Source organism: Lytechinus pictus, chromosome 6, assembly GCF_037042905.1.
Source record: "Lytechinus pictus isolate F3 Inbred chromosome 6, Lp3.0, whole genome shotgun sequence".
Taxonomy (NCBI): Eukaryota; Metazoa; Echinodermata; class Echinoidea; order Temnopleuroida; family Toxopneustidae; genus Lytechinus; species Lytechinus pictus.
The window spans coordinates 17,574,195-17,593,443 of record NC_087250.1 but is presented as its reverse complement, the minus strand read 5'-3'; the positions used below and the strand labels follow the sequence as shown (position 1 = coordinate 17,593,443).

General features: G+C 36.4%; 2 protein-coding genes across 2 annotated transcripts; one reads left to right on the top strand and one right to left on the bottom strand.

Annotated features, from left to right (window-relative positions):
• Nucleotides 1-542: 542 nt before the first annotated feature.
• On the bottom strand, nt 543-11,719 carry LOC129262897 (methenyltetrahydrofolate synthase domain-containing protein-like). The gene is made up of 6 exons (XM_064101080.1): nt 11,312-11,719; nt 7,847-8,077; nt 7,219-7,332; nt 5,207-5,320; nt 3,523-3,613; nt 543-2,967 (listed from the first exon to the last, which is right to left on the bottom strand). Exons 2-6 carry the CDS (start codon nt 7,958-7,960, stop codon nt 2,243-2,245), a joined length of 1,158 nt encoding a protein of 385 aa, XP_063957150.1. The 5' UTR covers nt 7,961-8,077; nt 11,312-11,719; the 3' UTR covers nt 543-2,242.
• Nucleotides 11,720-14,385: 2,666 nt separating this feature from the next.
• On the top strand, nt 14,386-19,249 carry LOC129262896 (uncharacterized). Its single transcript, XM_064101079.1, has 4 exons — nt 14,386-14,472; nt 15,398-15,480; nt 16,030-16,170; nt 16,915-19,249. The coding sequence occupies exons 1-4, from the start codon at nt 14,463-14,465 to the stop codon at nt 17,143-17,145; spliced, it is 465 nt and encodes a 154-aa protein (XP_063957149.1). The 5' UTR covers nt 14,386-14,462; the 3' UTR covers nt 17,146-19,249.

Genomic DNA, 19,249 nt, shown 5'->3' with positions numbered 1-19,249 from the left:
TCTCTCATTCACATTCTGTATTTCGCTCTATCCATCCCTCTCTCCTTCATTTCTTACTCCCCCTCTCCCTCCCATCCCTTCATTCCTTCCCCCTCTCTGTCCATCTTTAATTTATATCTCCATTTCTCATGTTGTTCTTCCACTTTTGCTATATTTATCTCTAACCCAGAGGTGTAAAGAGCAAAAAAAAAAAATGAGGACACAATGTCACTGAGTGGAAAAAAATTTCTTAAAAGTCTAGTGCAAACGAAGTGAGCAAGCTAAAATATTGATTATTTCAATGAAAATCTAATTTTATAATAGATTTCGACATACTATGAAATTAACATCATATCACACATTTTTTCCTTGGCCATTGAAGGCACAAGACACACCCCCTCCCCATTGTATGCTGGCCAGTCCTCCAAATCCTTCAGATTTTATCAAATTAATTAATAAATGTAAAATAAATCAAAAGATGAATAAATTACTGTACTTGTATTCATTTTTTCTTAAATAAATTTCATGCACATTAACAGACAAAACAATGTAACAGTGCAGTTGGTGGGAATATATCATCATAATATATTTTTAATACATATAAAGATATTGAATACTGAAATGTCATAATAATTATAATTGGGGGAGGGGAGGGGTACTTGGCAATTTTAAGACCATAATTTATGATATCAAAATGCTTGATATGAAAAAACCTCCACACATCAAATTTCACATTCACGAATTAGTTTATGGTGGTTCAATGTATGGCCAGATGAAATATCAAATAGACCTTATCGAAATCAGTGTAAATTAGGCTGGTTCGTATCTGTTTGGAACCAGGCTAATTTCCAATGATTTAAAGGGGAAGTTCACCCTGAAAAAAGTTTATTGTAAAAATAGAAGAAAAAATATTGGCGAGGGTTTGAGGAAAATCCATCAAAGAATAAAAAAGTTAATAGAATTTTAATTCTTTGATTTGTGAGTTGTGACGTCATGTGCAAGAAGCTTTCCTACATATCAGATGGTAAAAAAATCAGTGAAATGTCATTTTCTCAGAAAATATGAAAAGATTTTATAGTACCTTCAGTATATCAATACACAAATGATTTCACACCTTCTCCTAAAGAAAAAATAAGTCATCACGAACCATTAAAAAATGAAAATAATGCACTTTATATCACATAACTTATAAGGCAGTTGCTCGTTTATGGCCTCACAAATCAAAAACTTGAAATTTCTTAATCTTCAATGGATTTTCCTCAAACCTTCACAAATACATTTTATTATTTTTTCTGCTATTTTTACAATTTTTTTTTATCAGGGTGAACTTCCCCTTTAATGAACCTAAGCAGGTGACATTTGGCCACATCAATGAACTGATTTGCACATTTTTTTTTTGGGGGGGGTGGAGATGTTTTTTCATGCTCCACTGAGTCCATTGAGAGAGAAATGGCAGCCAAAATACTCATCATTAAGGAAAAAATATTCACTCCTAATTCAATTACAGATCAAAATCTTTCAAGTTTTACAAACAATGCTACTTCTCCTTCTTCTTCCTCTGCTGTAGTCGAAGAAGAAGAAGAAGTAGCATTGTTTGTTAAACTACATGTGTTTCAACCATGATGCAAGAATAATAAAAACATACAATAATCAATAATGGATTTGATGAATCAAAGAAATATGACTTTTATGGCCTTTGAACAAGCGCTTAGACATGTTGTTCCGATGTATTAAGCGCTATATAAAAGCGGATTATTATTATTATTATTTGAACTAATATGCCATCATGTGAAACATGAAACTGAAGGCTTTACAGAAGTGGCTGAATGCACCACTATAAGGCATTCACAAAATAGTCCAGTTCAGTTCAGTTGCTTAGATATTAGGGTGCGTCATGGTCAAGTGGTTCTGACTCTCGCCTTTCAAACAGAGGGTCGTGGGTTCGAATCCTAGCCATGGCGTGTTTTCCTTCAGCACTCGACCCAGGTGAGGTAAATGGGTACTGACAGGAAGTAATTCCTCAAAAAGCTGTGCGCACCAGAATCGGTAGACTAGCTTAGCCGGGGTAATATAGGAGCGCCTTGAGCACCTAGTAAGGTGGATACGTGTGCTATACAAATCCTATATTATTTTATTATTTATTTATATCCATCAGAGGGGTAATTTGCAAATTAATTATTTGTTCAGTATCACCAATGTAATGCTGGTGGCTCACTTTTGCACATATAATCAGTGAAACTAGAAGAAAAACAACCGAAAAGGATTAGTTCCACGCAAACATACCAGCTAGATCTTTTCTTCTTCCAGAGTTTGGCTTATGACCTTTTGACCTTTTACTATTATTTGCACTTTGACCCTTCATTTCATATCCTTTTGACCTTTCATCTGTCCCATTTTTATCATTGTCTCCACTCTTCTTATCCCCCAATCCTTGAGAAACTCTTGCGTCCATTCTGTCTGATGTATATCTTTTTTCTTTGAAACTAGACTCCACACCAGGCATTTTGCCATGCATTCTTAACAGTGACGCTTCATCATTGCTATAATTTTTTGCAGTAGCGGCTGTGGATGAGTCTACAAATCTACCACTCTCCTCTACTCTTCTGTCTATACGCTCCTTTGCTGTGTGACATTCAACACCACCTTCAGATCTTTCTTCCTTCAGCCTGACATCAATGCCCATCTCTGCTTCCTGTCTCCTAAGAACCTTCAACACCGGAATCTGCGAAAATTTCTCCCTCGTCAGCAGTTCCCAGACGATACCTTTTGGCCTCGCACGTTTATTCTCGCACTCAATGGTCCTCGTCGGCGTCATGATGAGATCGACGCCCAGATCATGGTCTCCGAATAAATGATCAGGGAGGTCATCTTGAACTTGGCAGTCATGGACCGTCGTTATGACAACTGTATCCTTGTTGACCGCACCCATTGATGACATCATGGCAAACTCCATGTCTGCATATCCTTCACCCTTCCCGATTCTGTAACCTGGACAAACCAAGGGGAGAAAAAAAATATAGGGAAATTTCATAACTATCTTTTTTTTTTACGTCCTACCCCATTTTTCTCCACTATTACATTATTTCATGAACTGCTAAAGCCATGATGATTTGAGCAAATCACAACTACTCATATGAACTAGAAAACTAATATGAATAACTTCAGAAAGATGCTGCATCTCTATACTTGTGGTTGAATGTGATATGTTATGCTATTACCCACAGGATACATGATTTGGTTTAAATTGATATCACGGTGACAGAATCAAAAGGGAAATGAAGTCATAGCTGAAGTAGGATGATCTCAACTGACATTAACTCTCTATGAAAAATGAAATGGGCTAGAAAAATAGAACAAATAAAAATTCCCAGTGAAAAGTGATAGAGAAAACTGATCTTACAGTTGATTTTTAGGAAAAATGTCGAAATTAATAACTGTAGCAATGAAAGAAAAATATTGGTGTTACCAATTTGAGGAACAAAAGTTGATCAATGAAGATTTTTTTCTTTTTTTTTCAATTGATTAAGTGAGGGACAGTGTTACCTTTAGGAGAGACAGCGACTGACCCGATGATGACCAGGTCAACCTTGACCTCTGCATCCAGGCCTACTGGTGCACTGTATTGCCTTACACCCTGTATTTTAGAATAAAAATTCATGTAAAATAAGTTTATAACTGACAAAGAAGCAAAATGAGCTGCGACTGCTATATTATTGAAGCCAGTGGCAGACCGTGACCCGGAGTAGACAATGATTGGAGGGGCACTGTATTGTTTGTGAACAATGCTGTGTCCCTCTAATGCTTTGTCTCCTCCGGGTCATGGTCCGGCAGGTCCGCCACTGATTGAAGCATCTTTCTTTCTCTCTCTCATGGCAAAAGTCTTGATCAAAAGCAACAAATTTAATGTCACCCAACTGACGGAAAAGATTGCCTTTTAACATTAATGCGGCAGTAAAAAAGCCCAGGAGCATAGAATACAGCTTACCGTAAACATGAATATTCAAACTGATGTCAGGTGCGTATATCCAGCATCAGATCCTACATGTACAAAGCATTTCATGGACCCAATTGTCTGGGGACAATAGTGACTCTATTATGCTTGTGCATGGGCCCATACATTTCTTTGTCATAGTTGATGCTGGATACGCTAGTAGACGTAGTCAGATATTCATTGAAGACATTGAGCCCTCACCCCCCCCCCCCAAAAAAAAAAAAAAGGGTCAGTAAGACAACACAAGTGTCCTCTGTTCACAATATGGACTATGTTCTACCATGCTATTCACCATATTTTCATTTATTGATTGACTGATCGTTCGATTGATTGATTGATAGATTGATTGATTGTATTTATTATTTTTTCATTTCAAATTTTCATAAACCACTTTTGTAAAAACAAAATCATGATGGAAATTAGGAGCAGTCACCACACTTTTAATTATTTATTCATTTTTATTTCTATTGTTATATTTTTATGGGGGGGGGGCAAATTGGAATATAACATAAAATTCAGCAGGTTTTACTAGAGTAAAGCATGAGACTCCAGCTTATGGGACTCTCACAGACCGCCAACCTCTGGGAATGAAAAACTGTATTCTGTGATAAAAAAAACTGTATTTTTCCCCAAAAGAGTGTATTTCATAATAAAATGCTTGGCGCACTCGCTCATCGCGGCGCTCAAGCTGCATGCAAGCTAAAATGTGCACTGCTCTTGCAGATGAAAAAACAAACATTAAAACATGTGTATATCTTCACCCTGGTTTGAACAAAATGATTGAAAAAAAAAAAACAAGTTACCTGATATTACATTGATCTAATAACCATATTTGTGCACGTTTTATGAAATAGAGACATGAAGAGATTATTTTTCTCAATAAATTATGATTTAGTTTTTTTTACAAAAAACGTATTTTTCAAAGAAAAAACGTACTGCCATATTTTGGTTGCAAAAACGTACTAAATACGGCTAGATCGGACTGGTTGGCAGATCTGCTCTCACTCATTCCCCCCAATTCCCTTCTCATGCATGATGTACCACAGCCTATCCCCATATTACATGCAATACCTGTGATCTCTAACCAAGTCACAGAATATCTCACGCTCAGCTGGTCTTCGAACTTGACATCTCTGGAAGGGTTACAGCAAACAAAGTTTCTTTTTTGGAGGGGGGTGAATCGATGCCACAGGGATGTTCGTGGTGGTGATAGGGGGGGCTAGAGGAGATATTTACCTGTGAAGATGAACAGGTTCTAAGCATCTTCTTGTTAGCCCCAGCTGGAGGGGTAATCCTATTGAACAGACCGGTCCGGAGCCGAGGAGTAGGGACTAACAGCGTTTTATGTGCCTGAGGATATCAAAGAGAAATGACAGTTGTGGCAACAATCTCAAAATGAGTTCAAATAGAATCTGCTAAGATGACCCCAAGTGTCTTTTTTTGTGCTAAAGGATTTTGGTAGAAATTGGCAAATTAAGCATGGGATTCAAGCCAAATGTTGTGTCATTTTCCAAGAAATAATAATAATAATAGCGAATATTTATATAGCGCTTTTCCCAGAATGAGATTGTTACCTCAAATAATAATACAATGTGACTGCCCCACACGTGTGTTATCTGTGTTGACAATCTTCAGCGATATATTGACAATAACTTTTGGTTTTAGACTTTCTCGGAAAATCAGTTTTTACTGCCACTACTTTCATTTATCTTCAAATCTATGAAGGAAGCGTTCAGTTGTTTATAATTTCTTCTTTCATGTAAAGTATAATTTCATTATTCTTTCATTATTGTACAAGAAATACTTAGCTTGTTTTACATACTCGAGCAAATGGGAGGCTGAATGTGCAATATTCATACTGTTACACAGTGCGTCCACTCTTCCCGGAATCCAGGGAATTCCGGGAAGTTTTCCAGCAGGGTGTCTTACAAAGAGTTGCGATTGATCTGATCAACCGCAACTATGGAAAGCCAGCAATGTCAACATATAAAATGCATGTTTGTTCAAAATTTGTTCTAGATACAAATGTATATCCATAAATTCATTGATTTCTGGACAATTTGGTGTGTTCTTCTTTGTTTACAAAGGACATTTTGCAAATTTCCTGTAGAAAAAATTATGACACTAATGGATTTTCATAGAGTTACGATTGATTGGATCAATCGTAACTCTTTGTAAGACTGGGCCCAGGAATTCAATATCATTCCTGGGAATGATATTATTTTCTATTTTTTTCTAAATATTATGTCAAATCTGTCACAAAATGGATCTTTGTAATTAAAATGTCAAAATTTTTGCTTGCTCGCTTCGCTCGCACTCAACTCTTAATAAATTTTGCCCGAGGGTCAGGTTTCAACCCCTCAAAATGTTTGGCTTATTACGGCACTGGGCCCTATATTTCATCTTTTTGTGTATAGAAGAGAATAATAACATCTCATGGAAGACTGGAGAACATTAATTTGTAAAATTCCAGGATATTTTGTACAATTCCAGGAACTTTCACTTCAGTGTAAATTCCAGGAAGTTTCGTTTTGAAGAGTGGAAGCACTGCTGTTACATGCATAGCTGTATACTGTCCTAAATGTACTGCTTATAGTTTGAGCTTCGGGCCGATTTCAATGCTTGAATGTATCATCATTATGTGTAATCAAGGGTACACGTCAACTTTACAATCAATCACTCGAATTGTATGCCATCTTTCCTACGCCAAGGTGTTGATTATGAATGTTGATTTGCATTGTCGCTACACTGTACAGCGTGCGAATATCCGTTTATCCGGCCAAGAGGCCGTGTTGTTAATAAACCACACACTCCCAATCAATACTCTGTCTGGTAAATTATCTTTTACTTTTATAATAATAAGACTGGCGCTAAGCCTTGCTCAAGTACCTAGCTATGTCCAGGGTCCCGTTTCACAAAACTAAAAGACTGATCTCAGGACTGATTATTATGGGCAACAGGGGTGTGAATGGTCACAAATAAAAAGATCTGAAAAAAGCTGAAGAGTGTTGAAAAAGTCTGAAATAGAAAGAGCTCCCATACTTTTTGTACAGAGGAAGGCCAAAAATAAGCTGAAATTAAGCTGAAAATCAAAACAAAAAAATCTGAAATCAGATAAACATCTGAACTCTCACACCCCTGATGTGCAATCAATCCTAAAAATCAACTGTAAGATCATTCACTAATCTTTGTGTTACAGGCCACCCCTGGTTCATAAACACTCAAAATACAATGATGAATATACTGACCTCTAAAGCAAGGAATCTTGCTTGTTGTTGCGGCTTGTCTGGATTTACTTTTATCGTCTTAGCTTTCTGAAAGATCTCCATTCTACCCAGTCTATTGCAGGCTTCAGCTGCTCCCTACATGGAGAAAATGAAATAGCATATTAGCATTCGATCAACCAAAGAAGTGGATTTACTATACTTCCTATCTAAATAATTGCGAAATCCCTACATCAGTGTTTATATACTGTAGCTCATCAGGTAAACACTACTTCTGACCATCACTAATTTCAAATGAAAAGTGTTTGAAACAAAACTTTTCGCAAAGAGGAATTGCACTTCCATATATATTTAAAATCATGTTCATGTTCACACTCGCCAAACAGCCAAATGAATAGATCATTTCAGCCAAGGCTCCACACTTACTTTTTTTTCATGGTGGCCCGATTAGTCCATCAAAATCATAAATTTCATAATTTTCAAATTTGGTGGCCCTAAAACAATACAAAACATTACAATTTATTAAAATATTTGGTAGCCCATCCAGGCCACCAAGTACTGTGGGCTTTTTCAGAATTTTGGTGGCCGACTCTCATGATTGCCCCAGGCCACCGGTAACGTCTAGCATTGTTTTATCACACCAGATCCTCACCTTGAAGTTTGGTATCCTGTGATGTACCGGCCGTGGAAACTCGGCTAGGTCGTTCTCTTCAAGATAATCCCAAATCATTCTTCGTATGCTCTCTTTGCTGCTGTGTGATGCCATGACTTCTTTATTTGCTGACTATGACCTTCAAATTGCCCTTCAACATGACCTTGAGCATGACCTTGATGGCAGGATGGGGTAGATTCAGAGATGGATAGGCCTAAGGCAGTACATCACCTACATTCAATAATTAAAGCAAAATTTTTGGTGAAGATATGAAATACACGATTCCTGTCATCATAATTTGGCCATCGATGTTTAAATCTTAAATAGGCCTACAGTCCAAACTCCAATCTAATTCATCTAGCCTGGCTTCATGCATTCCAGCAATTTTGTTATCTGGCTGTGTCTTGCATTCCGCTCAGCCAATTCATTTCTCTCTATTCATGCAAAAAAATGAGCCAGAAAAGAACAAAGTGACATAAACAATGATTAAAGGTCAAGTCCACCCTAGAAAAATGTTGACTCTATATTAATAGAGAAAAATCAAACTAGCATAACAGTAAAAAAATTCATCAAAATCACATATTAAATAAGAAAGTTATGACACTTTAAAGTTTTGCTTATTTTTCACGAAACAGTTATAGCCTACCTGTATGCAAATGAGACAGTCGATGATGTCGCTCACTCAATATATATTTTTTTTATTGTTTGAATTATTCAATTTTACAGGTTTTGACAATAAGGAGCAACTTGACTGGACCATATAGTATAAAAACAATGCTAATTCCACATGTTCAGGGAGGAATTAATCTGTTTCACTTGACAATGAGGAGAATTAGAATATTTCATATAGTAAAATACAAAATAAATATTGAGTGGATGACGTCATCAGTCTCCTAAATTTGCATACCGACCAGGATGTGCATTTTTCAGCGCATACATGTGTTCTGTTCTGTGAAATTAAGAGAAATTTTAAAATGTCATAACTTTCCTATTTCAATAAAAGTTTCAGTGTTATACTTGTTGGATATTTTTCTTTTTATTCAAATCAACTTTTTGTTGGGGTGGACTTGTCCTTTAAAAATCATTAAAAAATTAATGGTGATCATATATTAACACATGGTGAACAGAATGCATGTTGATGGTGATGAGGATAGGGCTTGCAAAAAAAAGGAATAAATGTAAATGGAAGAAGGGATAGGGAAGAATGAGATAATTGGATAAAACTAAAGGGGACTCTATATAGACAGCTCATCGACATGATTGTGATGAAGTTACAAGGTATAACAGCATGCAAGGAGATGATACAAGGAAAGATGAAGATGATGTGGTGGTGAACTGGTGATACTGATGAGGATGATGATTCCTGATAATGATAGTGATGATTCTTCCTAAACATTCAATCATGATGATGAAGATGATAATGAAGATGATATGATGATGATAATGATGAAGATGGTGATAATGATGATGGTGATGAATATGGAGATGATGATTAATATGGTGATAATGATGATGATGAATATGGTGATAATGATGATGATGAATATGGTGATAATGATGATGATGAATATGGTGATGATGATGATGATGAATATATATGAGGTGATAATGATGATGATGATGAATATGGTGATAATGATGATGATGAATATATATGAGGTGATAATGATGATGGTGATGATGAATATGGTGATAATGATGATGGTGATAAATATGGTGATAATGATGAAGATGGTGATAATGATGATGATGATGAAGATGGTGATAATGATGATGATGAATATGGTGATAATGATGATGATGAACATGGTGATAATGATGATGATGAATATGGTGATAATGATGATGAATATGCATGGTGATAATGATGATGATGAATATGGTGATAATGATGATAGTGATGAATATGGTGATAATGATGATGGTGATGAATATGCATGGTGATAATGATGATGAAGAATATGGTGATAATGATGATGATGATGAATATGGTGATAATGATGATGAATATGGTGATAATAATGAAGATGATGGTGATATAAATGATGAAGCTGGTGATGGGGCCGGGTGATGGATATTTTTTATGATGATGATTATTATATTTTATGAATTATTATGATGAACGATGATGGTGGTGATGAATTAAAATGATTGATGGTGGTAATGATTGATGGGGATGATGACATGCAACATATAGGCACAAGTCCATAGCCTGTCAAAAGCACTCTAGGCGACACCCCAATACTTACCCGTGCTAATAAACTGGGACTCCACTCACGCGCGTTTGGGCCTCCCTAGCTTAGAACTAAGCACTAATATCACCTTAAAAACTAAATCTACAAGGTATGTATAATCTATTTATAACTTTAATAATGTTTAATCGGTACTCACCGGTTCTTTTGTTGCATTTTCAGACCATTTCTCACAATTCTTCGTAAATATTTGCGGCAAATTTTGTCGCCATAGACAGCTTAGCGTCCATCTCTATTGATAAATGGAGCGCCCTTTACGATAGTTGTTAATGCCGCGGATAAATCGTTAGGCATTTTGGCCTGTGTTCAAGGCGTTCTTTCTGTTTTATTTTTTATATTGAAGATTGTGCATTTGTTGAATAGCGCCGTCTACGTCAGGTATGAGATCGAGTGTATAAATACACTCTTCCAAAATAATTATGATTCCGACCTGGCGCTGTTTAACTTCAATCTCTTTCACCTAAATTAGCGATGAATGCTAGCATTATAAAATATATATTATTAACGTCTGACGAAAAGAATAACCAACCGATCAGCTGACGAGAACGCGAATCACGTGATCTTCATATCAGCTTCGATCGCGAGTCAGAAGAGAAGAGCAGCTGCCCAGAAAATCAGGAAAAAGCCGTGAAAATGTAAGTTCCCCTTCATTTCTTTCATTTTTTGTTGTTGCTAACGATGCATTTACACTATAAAATTATAATTTAAATAAGAGAAAGGAATAGAGCTTGTACTTGTGATATAATTGCCTAAATATCCTGTTCTCAGAGATTTCTAACCAAAAATACTACTGATGTCGCCTATGAGGTCCATACATGTAATGTTGGACCTCATTGGTACTAGGAGTGGTCAAAAGTGTCATGCCTGTGTTAAAACACAACAGTCAGCATGCAGAATTGTCAATTTGATGCCTAGAATTTGTTCTCTTTTTTAACCAAATTACTAATACTAACTAACTAGCTGAGCATTTTAAATCAAAAATTTGCAATATGATATTTAAAATATTTACCATGAATTACAGTAAGACAATCTATTCAAATTAACCGCTGAAAAAAAAATGTGTAGCTTTAAGGTCCCCGTCATATTTTCAGTAAAGTTGCAAGACACGATAATCTGACATTCACTACAAAAAAATATACGAGTGGGTCTAGGCCCTACACCATAAATATCAATCTTCTTTCACTTCAAACATTTCAAAGTTCCCCCAAATTACCTTAATTTGGCCCACATACTCATAGTTTTAGCACAGAGGGGGTTTAGTCTGGGCTAGGCTGAAGCCGTCGAATCAATCCGGAATGTCGCTCATCATTATCCCATCAATCATGATCATCCAAGTCCAAGACCACGTCAGTCAGCTAGCTGTGATCATTACGCAATATTTTGACGTGACGTCGCCAAACAAATCATGAAACTCTGGGCTAGGCTAGCTAGGCTTGGCCTGGGATCGGATCGACTAGGGGAATTCCCACTGATCTCTCCACTAACGGGATAAGGGAGAGACCCGGGGGGGGCACTCGACCAAAAAAGTAGTAGGGGTGTGCCGCGGGCGAGACAAAAAACGGGGGCCTTGGAGCGGGCTCATAGTAAAAAGGAGGGTCCTCGGAACGGGCTTCGGAACTACAAATGTTTGTGAAAACGGGGGTCCTTGGAACGGGTCGCCTGCGTGCGAGTGCGTATGCATCCCTATGGAACGTACGTGCAGCTAGCTCGACGGCACGACTGACGGGCGCGCTAGCGCAGAGGCGATGGTCGGACAGCGAGCTGCGGCCGCTTTTCACCAAAATTGCGACCGGAACGGCGTAACGGAAAATATGCGAAGCCCTGGAGCGGATTTTTTCTTCTTTTTTTCTCGAGAAGAAGAAAATGCTATGCTCTGGAGCGGCTTTCTTTGTTCTTTTTCTCAATAAGACAAAAATGCTATGCCTCGGAACGGAAATTTGAGTGTAAAAATGGGGGTCCCCTCCGCGGCACATACCCACTATGCATTATATACTGAGTGCCCCCCCCGGGGGGAGAGATCAGTGGGAATTCCCCGTGGGGAAGAATTAAGGGGGGGGGGCACTTCGGGAAGATGTTTGCGGTACGGGGATACCTGTCCGTCCGGGGGAGGAGCAAATATTAACAAAATAATTTTTTTTAGACCGCCCCCATCAGAAAATCAAAGTAGGCTTTGCAGATTAAAATAAGTTTCAAACCCGCGAGTTTAATTTTGTGTAGGGGCTGGGCCTATTCTGACAAAAAAAAAAAAAAAAAACCGGACGACTCGGTTTTTTTCTCCTCCCCACCCCCTTCCATGCGAGCGCGAAGCGCGAGCTGAAAATAGGATATTCCGATCTGAAAAAGGATCAACTATAAGCACTATTTCAAGCATTGTGTAGGAAAATTTTTATCTAGAACATGTATAAATTAAAATCAAACAACAAAACGTGTTATTTTCTAAAATTCCATGCTAAGGACCAAGCATCTCCCTCCCCCCAGTCCCTCATAATGCACCTGCACGTTTAATGACAATAGATATTAATTATTTTGGCTATATTCCAGGGTTGTTACGTTTTCAAGCTTTGCTTTTGTGACGACCCTTGCAACCATCCTATTTATTGTGTAACAGAAAATACTACTTAATGATTTTCATTTATGTAAGATATGTTTGAGGATTTATATACAAAACTATTGTTCATTATCCTTGATGTCAAGTTTCAGATATGTATTTTCTTGTCCAGAATTGTGTTATGAAAAATGTTGCAAAAACCAATAAATTAAATGAAATGAAATTAAAAATCTGATATGGACCGCAATTAATGAATGAGGCGAGCGCGATCTTTTTATAATTATCATTTGACTTAGAAACGGGACAATCTAAAGGATATTTTGTCATTCATATGAAAATGATAACCATCTTCATACTAGCTCTTTCTAAACGCGAGATAGCACTTGTCGATATTCCTTTCTGAAAAAGGGACAATTCAATTATAAGAATTCATGAAAATGTTATTATCTTATCTATCTAATAACCCTAAATGAGAGCGCGAAATTTGTTAAGGCCTGAAAACTGAACATGTTAGGTACTTTTGTAATCATGAATAGGATGCATGGGGTAATATATTTTTAACAATTAATGCGAGCGCAAATCGCGAGCCGTAATATTTAATAAAACGTCAGGAAAATTGGATTTTTAAGCAGTTTGTTATATATATAATTACAATAAAGGTATACATTACTCACTAATCAAAATGCGAGCGCTAGCTGATTGGTTTTGAGTCAAACCTGAAGAGGGATACATTATTTTGAAAGTTTTATGGAACTCGAGATCAGAGAATAGGCCTATATAGGAACCTGACAAATCAAATGAATGCGAGTGCGCGCAGCGCCGAGCTGAAAATGTGATACTCAGACAATAAAACTGACCTTTTACAGAGAACTTTTTGAAAATCAATTTGTAAATCAAACAAAATACTGAATTAAAGCTCGATGTCCGGACTGAAATATGTTTTGTTTATTGACTTCAATACATTTTATACTCAATATCAGCCTATTAAACAACATCGAACCTCATGTTGCAATGCGAGCGAGAAACGCGAGTGAATTTTTTTGTAGTGACATGAAATATTTTTTCCAAGTCTTCCCCCATCTTATTTTATTTCTCGTCTTCCTCCTCTTTTCCCTTCTGTTCTTTTTCTTCCTTCTTTCCCCTTTTACCCTCTATTTTTGCTCCGCCAATATTGGGGAAGGGGGGGGGGCGGGCCTCTGGCGGTCCCCTCTTTATCCACCTATGGAAATTCTAGGCCCTGTTATAAGTATTTCTTCGTAACTGGGCAAGTATATCCCTTTCCATCGGGACCCCTTGATCGGGACCTCTATCATCTCTAAATCATTCGAAAGGACAGTTTATCTGAAAATTTAATGCATGCGGCATCTCCCGATATCCCTTTCGCAAAACATCCGGACCTCCATCTCCAAATCACATTCGAAGGATTTTCTCTGAAAATTAGATGCATATGCGGCATCTACCGATCCTTTGATATGAGATGCATCCATATTCACGTTCGAGGCCGACGTTGGGCTATTTTATTATAAAAATGGGGGTATTGTGTACATTAAGGTTTTTAAAAATATTACTAGACTGTGATAAGTCCATTTGAAATAAAAGTTATTGATATAATATTTTTGGAATTTTATTCCTCAATCTATACATTAATGAAAATACCGTTTAAATGGCTCAAAGTAATGCTTAATTAACAAAAGTTCTTCAATTATTTACCTATATTTTAGTAGTAAACACCTTCGGGTGTAAATAAAGATCTATGCGATGGATGATGGAGAACAGAGGTTAGCTTTCAGCTGATTCGGACGAAATACATTACAAAATGTCTGCCCGTAAGTCGAATAATACAATTTTCGCTGATTAAATGGAATCAATATCTCTTCAACGATGTCAATGTATGAATGGATTATTGTCTAGAATGAAAATGGTGTGAAGATATGTTGATTTTACGACGGACATGTCATGAGACTTGATCTGTCGCATCATTTGTATTGACAATGTACACAACAAGTGCGTGCGAGTGGTTTCTTCATACGACTGAGTGTGAGCCAGCATGCGGCCAGGCCAGGCAGGGTCAAGGCATTTCATTGTTGTTGGACCTACCAACACATCATGCCTAGTACCCCTGCCTTGCTACTACTGGTATTGCCTATGGTCACCTAATTTTTCAAGCATTGTATCTACAAATATTTGTGTCAGTTTTACCTCAGTTTTTGCCTCTCATGGGCAGAAAATGATCACGTTAAAGTAAACCTGGCCTTGTTGACTTGCCTGCGCCGCGGATGCCCTTGTTTTCTTTCTTGTTGCTCATGCAAATCGAGGAGAGTCTGGGAAGAAAAATGTATTGCAATGGAATATGTCAATTGAGTGTAAAAAAAAAATTAATGTCCTCCCTGCAGTGCATGCCCCCAAACCAAAACTAGATTCCATACATAGTCTATAGAAACAAAAAACAAATTTAATGAAATTGAAGGTAAAGACAAACTTGGGAAGAATATAAAATTATTTTATGGAATTATGGATATTGAAGATGGATGGTTGAATATTATTTTCAAAACATTAATATTTCACTTGTTTCCTACGTACCAGTAATTGGAAATCCCCAATCTCCTCCCCCTGGAATGTTCAATTAACTTATCATTGATTTTTTTTTAGGCTTTTTCAAAGTTTTGCAACATGTCTTGAAATTGTTGTGCTGTTTTGTGTGAATTGTGATACGTTTGCAGAAGGTATTTTTTCTTTCAAATTTTCTTGCAGCATACACAAGGCTTCAAGAGAACAACTTCCATCATGGTATGCGGTCACCTTATGCTTCGTACCCTGGAGTATATACCCAAGCTGTAAGTCTAATTTATTTATTTTTAGTTAATTAAAAGGGGTGGGGGCAACTAATTCTGATCACAGTTAATCTCCCACCACAGGGCTATGCAATTACAATGTATATTCCCTTTCCCTTTTTACATTTGGAAGTAATTGTGAATTTTGGTTTCTAAACTATTATGGACATTTATTTCATGTCTATTAAAGAGGAAATGCCTGGAACTTCTGGAAGCATACTTAAAACATGTTAGAAGGAAATAATTGATCGGTGTAGTGAGTATAATATAACAGGAAAATCTAAGCAGGGTCTCCGTGTAATTTGCCCCTGAAATGTAAAAAAAATGCCATGGAAAATAAAAAGAGAGCCTGTGAAAAACCCCCTTTGCCATGTTGAAGCTGATATTACAACAATGTTGCAGATTTAGCCAGTAAGTTGTGAAAGGGTAGCCCATCAAAATAAAAATTAATTTGGTGGCGCTGTAAAAGGCTGATAATTATGCTATGCGTTAAGGCATAAAATAAGAAAATTATATTGAATCAATCAATCTCTCTGTTTCTTTTGTTTTCAGGTACGGCCAGTGGTTTCTAATATCTCTGTCATAGGGGTACAGTACAATGGTCCTCCGTGCAAGGACTATCTTGGTCTAGCCATCTTCGTCTTGGTCTTCTTTCCTCCCATTGGACTTGTCGCTATCCTCAAGTCCAGACAGGTGAGATCGAGATCCGTTTAGTTATAAGCTACTGAAATCCTTGCATCTGATTGGCTCCGAGAAAATAGTTAGTGAAAATCACTGACTTCTGGGTCCTGTTTCATAAAGACTTGTTATAATGACAAGTGCACAATTTCTATAACAAATTTACCATCAGCCAATCAGATTGAAGGATTTCAGTAGCTTTTAACTGTTACTGTAAATTTATTAATGTAAAAAAGTTTTATGAAACAGATCCCAGGTTTCATAATGTGCTCTCTATCTTTACATCAGACCAACACTAGCAATGTCTGTTCCCAAATCTACCAAAGCATGGGGAAATGGGCTTTTACTGGTCACCCCCCCTGCCCCTGAAATGTAGAAGCAAAGTGATAAGTTGCAAATTTCAAATGCAATTTTGAACCAAGTTATTTATAGTAGAGCCTTTTTGTTATAATACACTGAAATCCTTGAATCTGGTTGGTTTAAAGTAGGGCTGAGTTGAAGCCGGCAGTCCAGTCCACCGAAGCTGCCGGTCATTGGTACATCGAATACTAAAAAAAAAAAAATCCCTTTTAAAACCTGTTTCCTTTTATCTAGATCTAGTTATCATTATCAAAACATTGATACAACAGTATATTACAAACCTTAATCAGAGCTATGGAAATAATAGTACAGAGCAGGATTTTAAATTTTCTACTCAACTTATGTTTTTTTTTCTTCAGGTGTCATCTGCTCACAATTACTCTTTGTTTCCTTCCACAGGTTCGTGATCGTGCATCGGTAGGTGACATCATCGGTGCCCAGCGGGCCTCGGGTACGACCCGGCGCCTCTGTTACGTGGGTCTCGCGATCGGATTCTTCCTCTGGATCGCATTCTTGACCGCCGCCATGATCATATTCTCGCAGACCGAAAAGATAGCATTCGGCGAGGTCTCGCATCCGATTCCCGAGACGCGGCACTTCAATTTCACCCTCCTCACACGCCCCCGATAGGCGGTTCTCTACATGGCTCCCTCTTGTGGTGAAAATTCGTTTTATAGAATTGTTTTTTACATTACTTCCATTTTTGGTTCAATATTGGTCCAATTTTTGTGCTCTCTTTCTATACATTATTCATTCATCTCTCATTCTCTGTGTTTATAGGAATGAAATAAGAAACCAAGTGGCAATCAATTGCAAATTTGTAATTGATTGCCGAGCTTTAAAATCAACTAGAATTTTTGTTGCAACAAGCAGACCATGCAGTGGTCGATTGTAAAATTGCAGCCAATTACAAGATTTGAGATTGATTTTTAGATCGTATGACAGACCTGCAAGTCCTTTGCAAAGTTTTTTGCAGCACTGCTTATGTCTTTCCGTCTTTCTCTCAAGCCCATTCTTCGCCATAATTACTGGGTTTTTTTCCTCTCTTTATACTTTGATAATGGTCCCACCCTGACAATGTTTTGCTTAAAATTAATTATCACTCGTCTATTTTGGTGCTACTTAGGATAAAATTGGGCTGTCTGAGTATTATTTTTTTTTCATTCTAAAGTGATTAAGAAACAATATTTTGTTTCTCTAACAGCTTAAAATGCTATTAAAGATTGATGAAGCATGTTCATCAAAAATATACTTTTCAATATTTTTGCTATTTTACCTCATGAGAATTTTAATTTTTGCTACCTGTAAATCATATTGTTTTTTGTTATTTCATTCTAAAGTGATTAAGAAACAATATTTTGTTTCTCTTACAGCTGAAAACTTATATTAATGAATAATGATTCATGAAGCGTGTCCATCAAAAATATACTTTTCAATTGGATGTCCTACAAAGACACACAGTGAGGTGTTAGTAATTCTTGGTCATAGAGCAATCTTCTCTTTATAATAGGGACTGAAGGCAGCTTTACACTCCTTTCCTTGAAAGCACTCTTTGAAAAAAATAAAATAAACAAAATCAATTTCATGATCAGACCTTGTCCTTTTTTTCCCTATTTCCCCCCTTTTTTTAAACACCATTCCTTACCAAAGATTTATGATATGTTTGTGAATTAATTGAAGACTATTTCCATTTATGATATATTTTGAAAGGTTTTGAAGTAAATAAAAAATAAATTAATAACAAAAATCAATGTTATGATTTGTTAAAAGTAAGAACTTTTCCTTTTTTTACACCAATCCTTACCAAAGATTTATGATATGTATGTGAACTAATTAAAGACCATTACCATTTATGATATATTTTTAAAGGTTTTGAAGTAAAATAATGAAATTAATGGATGGAAAGGAAGAAAGAAGATATTAACCTTAAAAAACACACCACATCTATTTTCATTTGACATTGAATTATGACAATGCGTATTGTTGGCATATTCAAGTCGTGTCCCATTTTCAAGATCAAAGTATTCAATCTATCAAATCATGACAATGGACCTTATTCAATCAAACAATTGTGAATATTCTAGGTTCTCTAGATGATGAATTTTATGTTATTAATTTGTGATCTAAATGTGTATTACATTGATTTATGTGTATTACATAGGTTTACATATTTTCTACCCTTGTCTATCTACCAATGATACAGTTTTAGTGTTGAGACAAACTGGTCAGAGTTAAAATTTGATTTTTTTTTTTTAAACTGTCGTAAGTATTAGAAATTGAGGTATCATGTTCCGATCATTTAATTTTCATTTCTATTGTAGGAAGTTCCTCACAAGTAGGTGTTTATTTTCAAACCCGACAATTTCATTTCATTTCATTTATTGGTTATAATTATAATATTATATTATTATAATATAATTCATGCAGTTCTTGTTTACATTGATTGGGTTAATTTGTACATTAGCATGTGCCAGTTTTGTATATTTCATGTGTACAAATTCATTTACGTCATTTAATTCTAATGTTCTTGTTTAGAATGTACATAGTATAAATTACTAAGTATGTGTAATGTATTTGTGTAGTACCGTACCAGTACATGTAAAGTGTAGATGTGTTACTTAAATGTTCAGCCTAGATTGCCAATATTTATCTGAAATAGCAAGTGATGATGTAATATAGCATATGCTCTGTTTTAATATACTTCTATGAAAAAGAGTATTGTACTCTACCAGTT

Excerpts from the sequence above, each read along its gene's own strand:
- LOC129262897 (XM_064101080.1), bottom strand. The coding sequence starts at position 7,960 with ATGGCATCACACAGCAGCAAAGAGAGCATACGAAGAATGATTTGGGAT. Across the intron at positions 5,321-7,218 it reads CAAGATTCCTTGCTTTAGAG|GCACATAAAACGCTGTTAGT; the intron begins GTCAGTATATTC and ends TGATATCCTCAG. Across the intron at positions 3,614-5,206 it reads GAACCTGTTCATCTTCACAG|GGTGTAAGGCAATACAGTGC; the intron begins GTAAATATCTCC and ends TCTAAAATACAG.
- LOC129262896 (XM_064101079.1), top strand. Across the intron at positions 15,481-16,029 it reads CTGGAGTATATACCCAAGCT|GTACGGCCAGTGGTTTCTAA; the intron begins GTAAGTCTAATT and ends TTTTGTTTTCAG. Across the intron at positions 16,171-16,914 it reads CTATCCTCAAGTCCAGACAG|GTTCGTGATCGTGCATCGGT; the intron begins GTGAGATCGAGA and ends TTCCTTCCACAG.